This window comes from Natator depressus, chromosome 14 (genome assembly GCF_965152275.1).
Source record: "Natator depressus isolate rNatDep1 chromosome 14, rNatDep2.hap1, whole genome shotgun sequence".
Lineage (NCBI taxonomy): Eukaryota > Metazoa > Chordata > Testudines > Cheloniidae > Natator > Natator depressus.
This window is the reverse complement of record NC_134247.1, coordinates 9,004,221-9,015,929: the sequence shown is the minus strand read 5'-3', so window position 1 is coordinate 9,015,929 and position 11,709 is coordinate 9,004,221. Positions and strand designations below refer to the sequence as shown.

At 39.3% G+C, this 11,709-nt stretch overlaps 1 protein-coding gene across 1 annotated transcript; it reads right to left on the bottom strand.

Moving 5' to 3' along the window:
* Positions 1-659: 659 nt before the first annotated feature.
* Positions 660-11,518, bottom strand: C14H17orf75 (chromosome 14 C17orf75 homolog). Its single transcript, XM_074971572.1, has 10 exons — positions 11,040-11,518; positions 8,603-8,683; positions 7,114-7,239; positions 6,104-6,244; positions 5,799-5,856; positions 4,472-4,591; positions 3,746-3,810; positions 3,484-3,620; positions 2,657-2,760; positions 660-2,286 (listed from the first exon to the last, which is right to left on the bottom strand). Exons 1-10 carry the CDS (start codon positions 11,180-11,182, stop codon positions 2,077-2,079), a joined length of 1,185 nt encoding a protein of 394 aa, XP_074827673.1. The 5' UTR covers positions 11,183-11,518; the 3' UTR covers positions 660-2,076.
* Positions 11,519-11,709: the final 191 nt, after the last annotated feature.

The window sequence follows — 11,709 nt, the reverse complement described above, 5'->3', positions numbered from 1 at the left end:
TCCCCACCTGTGGTGGCTCGGAGCGCCAGGGCCCCTGCCAGTTGACAACTCCGGCCCCACCACCCCGGGGCTAAAGCTGAAGCAGAAAATGTCACGGAGGTCTCTGAAAGTCACAAAATCTGTGACGTCCATGACAAAATCTTATCCTTAGCAATGCTTGATATGAAGACATTAATCAGCAACCCATTCTTCATGATGCTCATATATTTCTTAGCATGGAGAGATCCCTTGCACCCGAAGCAGTTAGAACACTGAAGGATCGGTTTTCCAAAGTTGTAAAAAATTTATGAAAGTCATAGAAAGCAAAACAGGTTATTGAGTGCTGCTAGTATTGGCTTACTGACTGATGAATAAAACATGCTGAAGGAAACTGTTATTACTCCTCAGTGATCCAGCATGCAGCCTGTGATGTGATGTGGTAACTGGTTGTTCTTTTTAGGCTACTTTTATTTTCCTCTCTGCCAATGCACATCCTTTGTCCCATCCATATGATGGTGCTATACTTGTAACTCCTCCAGAGATTGCTAGGAGAATAATATTAGCTATAGAGCCTAAACAGATGTATTCATTCATTGGAAATACTTTCTTGGAATTAAAAAGTAAACTATACCACCAAGGTTTTAAATTTATTTTATTAGATATGATTACAGCACAAGAAAACATGTACCTTTTAATTTTGATGTACAGCATTCACAAAACAAACAGCAGTCACACAACTGGTTCAGTAAGGTTATTACAAGTATAGTTAGTGATGGAGACCTCTTCATAACAGGATAGTTCATTAAGTGTCAAGTTATGATAAAACACACTATGTGCAAAGGTTACATTCCCTAGCTAATCACTTGAAACGTGTGACTTTTGCCTACCTAAGGACTATTCCTGCAGTCCTCCTCTGTATAATCTTGATAAAGGTCCCCTTAGTTTTGGCTCCTATTGCATCCAAAGTGGTAAATATATTCTGCTGTCTACATTACTTATGGTTTAGAAAATGTATTTCCCATGTGTGAGAAAGTTCATTGCTGGAGTACAATGATGCATTTTCAAAATGAAATATATATACAGACTTAAGACCAAGTTAAATTCATCTTTATAAAAATTTTAGCCTGATTCTCCCCTGCTTTGCAACATATATGCAGTGTTGCTGTAACCGTGTCAGTCCCAGGATAGTAGAGAGACAAAGTGGGTGAGGTAATATCTTTTATTGGACCAACTTGGATAGAAGTTGGTCCAATAAAAGATATTACCTATTATCTCTTGTAGCTTATATAGTCATTTACACTTAGGCAAGGTGGATGTAAAACACTACCATTCTGATATAGCGTTCTTACACCTGTGCAAAATCAGTGATTACAGACAGTGGAGTATCAGACCTATCAATTTACAGATAACTTGACTGGTTTGACGTGTATACTCCCAGGCACACCTTCCATACAAGTCAGGAAAGTTTGTTTTAAAGACTATATTCAGTTTAAAACCAATCAGTTCAGTAAGCATAATCAACAACATAATCTGGTCACAGAAGTACAGATTTTCTATTTTAGAATTAAGGATGTGAAAACAAATAAGAACATAGGGCTTGTTGCCTGAGAAAATTCTCGGAATTGAATATGTTTAATTCATTTACTATATGTGATTTATCCAAATGTTTGTCGTTCTTTATATGACTTTTTTGTTTAAATAAATCTGATCTCAATGTTTAGTCATGCTCCTCTCTACTAGTTCTTCTGTGTTAAACATTTTCTAAATGCTTAAAACTATCACTACCATTTGGGTGAAAGTTTTTCTTATGACATGATAGTAAAAAACAAAATGGTGTGGTCCCCAAAAAAGGAGGATCAGTTGCAGAATCTGATAAGTGTTGAAAAAAGAATGTCTGGATTTGTATAATACAGTATATTCAAAAACTGAAGCAAATCTCATGCTGCTTTTTCTAAAAAGACCCAGATGTGAAATAAGTTTGAAATGACTGAATGCTTTCAAATATAATTTAAGCTTCTGCAATAGTGAATTCTGATCTGCAAAGAAGGAATTAATTATTTATACAATAGCACAAAGCGAGTACAAAAATTAAGATCTTTAGGCTACTGCCGTTTCTGTCATGAATTCCTCAAGGACAGTTATTACATTTTTGGCTTCTGGCATTTCTGCTTGCTCCACTTTAACAATCTTCAGAAGGACATCTCCACTGCCACAGTTCTTTAGAAACACAAAACACTTAAACAAGGCATAATGGTTCATTTCTGCCTGACGAATAAACCTCTTCAGGTTGTTAGTGTCTTGTATGGCCTATAAACACAGTAACAGAAAATATTCCTCATTCCTTTATCTGTAGGGAAGGTATGCCAATACATAAACTTGGAGAAGTGGAAGAGTGTGCAGTAAGAATTTTATTACATACACTAGTAGACAAATCAGTTAGCTACAACTCTTGATAGGAGTTCCTATTGTAATTTTAAAGTTAGGTTGTTTTAAGAAAAAAATAAGTTGGTTTCTAAATCTGTCTGTCTCCTTTAGAGGATATTCTGTTCTTGTCCACTCTGAGTACAGCAAGAAGGAGGCAAGCTCTCACAGTTATCACTGTATCAATGCAAAAGTGACTATTTGCATAATCAGTAACCCTTCTGTCTCCTGCAAGCATATGTGTATACAAAGTTACCTTCAATTTAAAGTTCTCCAATATTTGCCGGAAGAGAAATGGATTTCTACCTTCAGCACCATTTAGAAAAGCCTGCATCCAGTCGTCACAAAATTTGTTACTTCCTGTCACACGTTTAGGAACAAAGAAAAGGAGGTAAGGAAAAAGTGAGTGTGTGTGTGCATGCGTGCATTAGAGCACTGCATAACCCACATCTATGTGATTATGTACTTAATCTCACTCACACAATAATTGTAACTAACACCAGTAACGTTTGCCCTATGATATAAATATTCAAAAGCATAAAAATTCAAAAGATAGAATGTGTATGAGAAAACAAAAGAAAATGTAACTAATCCCCCTTTCTTGCTATTTTAACTAGTATAACAGGAAAATAGATTTTGTTTTCAGTTTCTTTGAAACATCTTTCCCAAAGTTCCAGGTGCTTTTAAAACTACAAACAAGGTTAAAATCTACAGTAAACTGTCAAAACAGAATAATAATTGCCCAAAATAACTATAATTATCTAACCATCTACATCCCTCTATATACCACTCATCAAAAGCCTGATGGAAAAAGTGAGCTCTGCAGGTTGATCTGAAGCTTAACTAATCTGAGTTTTGGTAGATCATAGAGCTGAGCAAATTCCAGACTCTAGGACCTCTCACTTTTAAACCAGAGATCAAGTGCCTGTGTGGATCATATATGGTATGATATCAAATGGGAAGAAAGGTGTTCTCAAGATAGCCAGGTCCCAAAACTTTCTGGGTATGATCCTGTAAGATGCTGAGCCTTCTCTAAAGATGAGCTGGATAAGTTGATGGAAGCATGTCCATCCATGATCTTACCTGCATTATGGAACTGAGGCTGTGGTCCACTACAGTCTATTACCACTGATTTGTGATGTTCCTCAGTCATGGCTATACACAAGGAGGTCATTGTACCTTCCTGAATGAGACCTTGGAGACTGGCAGCACTCAGAAACCTGACATACAAAACTATTGTGAACTGCTAGTTTACACTCAAACAGCAAAACCAGGAAAGGGATCATACAATAAGCCAAGCAATTTATAGGCTATATTGTCTCTGTTTAGGTGTAATATTCTTTACCTGTGAATATCTTTCTTTATTCTTTCATCTGAATTTTTAACTTCAACAGGAGTATAACTCAAAGCCTTTTAAAAAAAAACAATTTGTTTGCTGTTGGCTGTATATATTTCACTTCTGTTACTATATTCATTATTATTATTATTATTTATTATTACTAGCAAAGAGGAACAAGTGATCCTAGTTAAGTTCTTTTCCAAATAGTCTAGTAAGTACCAGATGCTAGATAAGTACTCCAGACTATATTCATTACAACTATTTATACATTTTGAAAAGTATGTTTGTATTTCTATTAACCATTCTGCCCACATCCTTCTCATGTTCATTGTCTAGCAGTATATAACTCATCTTATTTTTTTGTTCTCAGCATCTTTCTACAATGAATTTCATAGACACTTAGTGTCCTTGTCTAGTCTGAGCAAAATGGAATTTGTATTGCCTCTCTCATTCTAACTATAATTGAACACTAAGCATTCAATTTTAAAATAAGTCAGCTATAAAGTTATTAATTTTAAAAAGTTAGTTTTCCTGACTGGTGAATGAAATAGCTCGTAGTGGCTTAGTAATACAGCTGAGAAAATTCACTTTGTATTGACTAAAGGGGGAGGTTTTCTTCATTCAGTTCAGGGTGAATGGAAAAGCCAAATGCAAGCTACATTTACAATATAACAGGATCACTGAGTTGACTAGAAAATGTTCAGAAGATGTTTTAGTTTGATGTATACTTACAGCATGTAACAAAAAGGTGAGTTTCTCCTGGAAGAGCTGCACTACCCTCTGGATAGGACATACAGAGTCCTCAAACCAACTTCTTAGGTAGGGTTTAATATAAGTCTCCAGGTTACTTTTCTGTAGCAAATTGAAACATTAAAGCTTTGATTCTGGTATAAAAATAAGCATATTGCTAACCCATTCCAACCATGCAATTTGGATATCAATTCCTTCCTAATTTTGAACTACCATCAGCTAAAATCATTAGCTTGGTATCTTAAGTCTTACTAACATGAAACACCAGCTCTGAAAGCCTTTATATTCTACAAGAAGATGACATGTTATATTTGTAATCTATTCTCACATGTATCAGCAAGTAATGTAGTCCAGTAGATAGGGAACAGGACTGGGAGTCAGAACTTGGGTTCCATTCCCTGAACTTTTTCTTTCTTTCAAGTTTATTCACATAAAAAACAAATCAACCTATCATCACTGCTTAGAAAAGTTAGGGGACTGAATGCTCATTGCTAACCTTTCCATATGCTACTATAATTTCTTAAAGGAATTTAGTCAATTTATTCACACTTCTGTGTGAATTTACCTATTAGTGTCCTAAGTAACCCTTAAGATTACTGTGCTTGGGAAAGAAAGTCTGATGTTTCCATTTGTTTAACTTGTATGGTGGGCAGCACTTAGTGTACGCACTTGTTTCACAGTATAGATAGTTGCTCATTTCCTCCTGTTTATGTTGGTCTTTCATGTACTAACTTTTTGTCAGAGTGGTCAATTCTTATTCTGTAGCCCATGGGGCTAGCCTGCCAGGTTGCTATATTATACAATCTGTTTTTCTTTATTAGCTTGATTGTTTATATTGTTTTGGTTTATATTTCAGTAGATATTATTTCATTATATATTCCTTGTTGTAATGCAAAGAACCTACAGGCTTGTATCCTGTATGATTAGCTAGAGCAAGTTAGCATAAGTGTTTATAACCTTTGGGATAGATAAATGGTCTACTGGTTATCCTTTTGATGTTGGGGAACTGAATGGAAAACTGAATGTGTTTTACCAAAATTCTGGGATGTACCAGTAACCACAAGATACACGGCAAGAACATGGGTTCTGTCCCCAGTGAGTGCCCTTGCTGCACACCCTGAGAGTCCGGACAAAGTATTGAACTCTCTACATTCTCTAATTCTGTAGCCTGATTTGACAAGAACCTAAGTATCTTCTGCTCAGATCATTGGCGAGCCTCTAACAAATCAGCCCTATAAAATCAGGTAAGCAATTCATAAAATGTCATCTTTACCATTTAAAAGAATTCAATCATAGAATTAGATCTTACCTCTGAATCAAGGTTAGTCTTCAGGCCTTGAACATATATGTCCAACTCAAGTCTGAAAGTATCCTCTTAAGGATATAAGATACATAAATTAAGACTTGCTCTTTGCCAATTTAGTATATAGTAGGTAATCACTTTTTTGGTTATACTCTGGAAGATGTGTACAAGTAGGCTAGTAGTCAATGAATTCAAGGAACTGGCAGCAGAGCTGGAAAAGGTTTCAAAGTTAACAGGGTAAACACGCTACTTGTTGTTTTCATATGCTCTTTTCCCCACACCCAAATAAAGAGAGGTTAAGGAAAGGATATAGCTCGAGCCCTTTTTCTGAGCCTCCTAAGAAACAAGTTACATACTCTGGAGGGCTGATGTTTGTTTCCACTGTTGCTGTTTCTAGAAGCTTTTCTTGTTGAAGAAGACAGTAATAACAACCAACTCGAAATTCTGGTATGCTAGAGACAGAAAAAAAATTGAATTAATCATATGCAGATGTGCCAAATAATGTAATGATTGTTCTAAATGAATTTCATTTTGCGTCTCACATTAGAAATTAACCAGCCACTGACCATAGGTGAAATCCTGACCCTTCTAAAGTCAATGGAAATTTTGCCATTGACTTCAATGGGGTCAAGATTTCCTATCCTACATTTTATATAAAATTGTGAATAATCAGATAATGATTAAGATTAGGATTTTGAATCCCTATGGTTTTTCACCTTGATCAAAATAATTCTGTCCTGATCAGAACAGTAATATGTCACTCTGATTACCTTTGACTGAGGTACATCCCAGAAATAAATGCAAGCTTTAACTATCCTATTTATAACCTCTTTTTAAAAAAAACAATTGTTGTTCATATTTTCCAACAAGGCTTCAAAAGATAAACTGACTTTAGAAATAAAGGCTATGTGTAAAGGAGTGAGAGTCAACTACAATATGTTCTCTCTCCCCCCATATATATGTGTGTGTAATTTACTTTAAAACCTGCTAACACCAATTCAACCTGCACATAGCAGCACATATACAACCTTCCTAGATCTTTTCCTCCTTGTTAACTGCACAGACAGTGTGATCAGAACAACCTGATCAAAACCAATTTACTATGTTTGCAGTTTTTCACTGCCACCTAAAGGAAATCTAAGGCAAATGCTACTGGCACATAACTAAACTGGGAGCCTTACATATGCTTTGACAGGCTGATTAGCTGCAATCAGGATTAAATTCATATGCAGCAGCAGATAGTAAACTTAGTGAGACTGCCAGCATTTCTTATCATTTCCCATGTTTATCACAAATTAAAAACAGTACATTTTACTCTTACCTCAACTCCACAGATGCAACATTACCCATCCCCTCAAAAAGTGCTCCTTTAATAAGACGCTTAACAATAAAACTGCGTAACTCTGTCTCTGCTTCAGCTGGTAAGTTAGTATCCACCAAGGACAGGCTTTGAAAACAAGATAAAATTCTTTGAGAAAAAGAGTAAACTATTTTAATTCTCTAGCTGGGCATCTGCCCGACTGCAGCTGTAGGTTGTATATTTGCTTCCTTATGGTTATAGCAGAGGCTGAGCCAGGACTCCTGGAATCTGTTCCTGGCACTACCTCTAACACATCATCTGACCTGAGGCAAGTCAGAAATGTATTCAGTGTCTTGTTCACTAGATTATGTCAATTGATATTAGAATTAAAGAATCCCAGATTCCCTTAATAGCAGGTCGCTTAGGCCCAGATTCACAAAGGGACTTGGGCATTGTGACAACAAGCATCACGGCGCCTAACTTTTAGGTGCCTACAAAATCACAGGAATAACACTGCAATTCAAAAAGCCTGAGTTAGCTGAGGCTCCCTAATCAAAGAATGGGGAGAGATAGGCACCTTAGAATGTAATTCATAAAACTGAGCATGCTAGGTGAGGAGTCACCTAAGCTAGCCCTTGGAGGAAGCCAAGGAGGGAATGTATCCTAAGCTCTGCCCCTCTAAGGGAAGTGCTTAAATCCAGGCTGCAGGGAGGCTTCTTAGGGAGACAAACACCTATCTCTTGTAGTGACTCATAACCAGGGAACCGTTCTCCTTTAGTTTGGGCACCTAAGGTGTTTCTTGTGAGACTGGCATAGGTAGGTACCTAACTCCACACAAAATGGCTGGAGGAGGAGATGGTTGTAGTGCCCACTTGATAACTTTTATCCCAGTGGTTTGAGTGCTCACCTGGGACATGGGAGACCCAGGTTCAATTTCCCCTCTGATGGAGGGGGGGAAAGGATTTGAAGAGGGGTCTCCTAAATCTTTCAGGAAAGTGCTCTAAACATTGGGCTATGGGATATTCTGATGTGAGGCGCTCTCAATCTCTCCTGTTTTATACAATAAATAGCAAGACATTAGAGTAGGGGTCTGAGGGGAGACCTCGGCTCCCGTTCCCCTGCTCCAATGACTCGTTAATTATTTATATTCAAAGACCTAAAATTATGTAGATATGCTAAGAATTACTAGTAGTATAAAAGAAATGAGTGTGAACCCAAGGAGTATAATTTGCATTGGTCTATTATTGTAAGCCTCCACTCACCCAACTCAGAAATTCCATTTGGTGTACATGTCCATTATCATCTTGGTGCTTAATAAAAAAAAAAACCACCAGAAAAAAATGCCCAATATATATGAATGAATTCAATATAGCTTTCAGGGAGATTTGTACTTCTGATGCGGAATGTATTCCTTTTTGTATCTACCCAAATATGAAGATGTCAAAAGCTCTGAATTAGAAACTGAATGGGAAATGAGGGTGCTTAAATGGTTCTGCTGTGTTTGTTTTACCTAAAGTCTTCAGCAGAGGGAGTTTCTGGTGTTGCACTGCTCGGACTTCCATCATCACTGTCAACAGCCTGCTCTGATGAACTGAAAATCAAGGCATTTTTATGACTGACATTAAATATGGACACATAACATGTATACAGGTCTATTACCACTAAACAGGGCAGAGGAGAAAGAAGCATTGTGGGGATGGTGCAGAATGGAAGTAGCCTTTGAAAGTACTATGGAGTGGAGGACAAAGGGGGCGATGATGAAGGGAAGAAATTACTTGTTCCCTATTCCAGGGGAGACATAAAAAATGGAGTAGAGCAGCTAAGAACTGAATAGATAGGGAGAGTGAACTCCTTCTCAGACCTAAGGTTTTGGTAGCCAATGTAGGAAAGCTTAGTACCGCCGTTGCCTGTGCTCTGAAAACCTCCAGCTTCAGTGCTGTCAATCATGTACCTTTCTAGAACATTATCTGGAAACCCTTAGTTTCCTATCAAGATGCCCTCTTTATGAGTAGTCTGCATTTGGAGCTGTCCCTCCAAAACACAATATGTTCTGGTGCCAAAGGAAGGGTGAGAATAATCCACTCCTTGCCAAAATCTGGTATTGTCCCATTCATCTTTCTGTTTTTCATCTCCTCACCCTGCACAAATAAGCCCTACTTAACCAGAGCTCAAACTCAGCTAGGCAGTGGTAAAGCAGTGGAAACACACACACTATCATAAAATCAGAGAATAATAGGACTGGAAGGGACCTCGAGAGGTCCTCTAGTCCAGTCCCCTGCACTCATGACAGGACTAAGTATTATCTAGACCATTCCTGACAGGTGTTTGTCTAAACCTGCCCTTAAAAATCTCCAGTGGTGGAGATTCCACAACCTCCCTAAGCAATTTATTCCAGTGCTTAACCACTCTGACAGGAAGTTTTTCCTAATGTCCAACCTCAACCTCCCTTGCTTCTTGTCCTATCCTCAGGGGTTAAGGAGAATAATTCTTTTCCCTCCTCCTTGTAACAACCTTTTATGTACTTGAAGCTGTTATCATGTCCCTTCTCAGTCTTCTCTTTTCCAGACTAAACAAACTCAATTTTTTCAATCTTCCCTCATAGGCCATGTTTTCTAGACTTTTAAATCATTTTTGTTGCTCTTTTCTGGACTTTTCCCAATTTGTCCACATCTTTCCTGAAATATGTCACCCAGAACCGGACACAATACTCCAGTTGAAGCCTAATTAGCGTGGAGTAGAGCGGGAGAATTACTTCTCGTGTCTTGCTTACAATACTCCTGCTAATACATCCCAGAATGATGTTTGCTTTTTTTGCAGCAGTGTTATACTGTTGACTCATACTTAGCTTGTGATCCACTATGACCCCCCCAGATCCCTTTCCGCAGTACTCCTTCCTAGGCAGTCATTTCCCATTTTGTAGGTGTGCAACTTATTGTTCCTTCCTCAATGGAGTACTTTGCATTTGTCTTTATTGAATTTCATCCTATTTACTTCAGACCATTTCTCCAGTTTGTCCAGATCATTTTGAATTTTAATCCTATCCTCAGAGCACTTATAACCCCTTCCAGCTTGATGTCGTCTGCAAACTTTATAAGTGTACTCTCTTTGCCATTATCTAAATCATTGATGAAGATATTGAACAGAACTGATCCCTGCAGGACCCCATTTGTTATGCCCTTCCAGCATGACTGTGAACCACCGATAACTACTCTCACAGAATCACAGAATATCAGGGTTGGAAGGGACCTCAGGAGGTCATCTAGTCCAACCCCCTGCTCAAAGCAGGACCAATCCCCAGTTTTTGCCCCAGATCCCAAATGGCCCCCTCAAGGATTGAACTCACAACCCTGGGTTTAGCAGGCCAATGCTCAAACCACTGAGCTATCCCTCCCACCCCCAAAGGGATACTGTTCCCTCTCTGGGAACAGTTTTCCAACCAGTTTTGCACCTACTTTATAGTAGCTCCATCTAGGTTGTATTTCCCTAGTTTGTTTATGAGGTCATGCAAGACAATATCAAAAGCTTTACTGAAGTCAAGATATACCACATCTACCGCTTTTCTCCCCTCACCCCCTCCATTTTGCCATGAAGACCACTGAGACCAGAGTATGAGCTGTAATTAACCAGATGGATTACATCCCCTTTATTTGGAAACCACACTCCAAACCGTTACGAGTCTCAGCCACCCTCACTGCATCCTCTTGCACCCTCTTCCCTCCCTTCTCCTCCCTCCATTCCCGGAATTAAAGGCAGCTAACAACGGCCTCGCTCTCTCCTGCTCTCGTTCCCCCTCCAGCTGCATCATCTGTTGACAGCAGGAAGCAGTGTGAGGGGAGGGAGATGGCACCTGCAGGTCACTTTGGACTTTTCCCTAGGAAAGGGGAGAGAAGCAGAAGGCTGGGCCCTGTGGAGCGTGTTGGGGAGGAGGAATCCATCCAGCCCCTCACCTGTAGCCCTGGTAGCTGTACAGACAGTAGTAGCTATTACTGTACCGCTCCGGCCTCCGCTCCTCTGCCGAGCCGCCCCCTTCCTCGCTGCTCTCCAGCTCCCTCTCGTCCCCATCCACAGACTCCTGCAAAGACGGCAGCATCTTGCCCCAGCTCAGCAGCTCTTCGTGTGTAGCAACGAAATCCGCCCTCTAGTCTCCTGCGGTACGGTGCTGGTCTTCCTGCTCCGCTCACGCCACAAACACTCAGGTTCCGGCTGCACTTGTTTCCTCTCCTGCCTTTCACACTGACACCGCTTCCTAGAACTACTGCTCCAGCTCTCAGTTCCTGGAAGGCAGATGCTTTGTAGAGCACGTGTCACAGCCTCCCCCTGTTGGGATGGAAGATGTTGCTGTGTGTATTCCCATGAGATATTTACAATTTCGGCACAAATCTTAAAATCTCTCTCACTCAAAGAGTCCCAATGTGGCAGCTCTGAATCTATTTCTCTCCCCTGCCCCCATTCCAGACTTGCCCTCATTCAGTTTGGAGGGAGAATCTTTCATTTAGGATCTTTTGCAGTCTCCCTCTCTCTCTCTCAGGAGGAAAGGTTTTACTGAATGTGTTTAAGTGATCGATTTTAAAATTAAAATTAACTCTGAAGCTGTTTAAATCCCCATCCACCAATCAA

Coding starts and splice junctions, on each gene's coding strand:
- C14H17orf75 (XM_074971572.1), bottom strand. CDS start 11,182: ATGCTGCCGTCTTTGCAGGAGTCTGTGGATGGGGACGAGAGGGAGCTG. Junction 5,857..6,103: donor TCAGAAAAAGGGCTCGAGCT/ATATCCTTTCCT, acceptor TTAAGAGGATAC/TTTCAGACTTGAGTTGGACA. Junction 2,287..2,656: donor TGGAGAACTTTAAATTGAAG/GTAACTTTGTAT, acceptor CTGTGTTTATAG/GCCATACAAGACACTAACAA.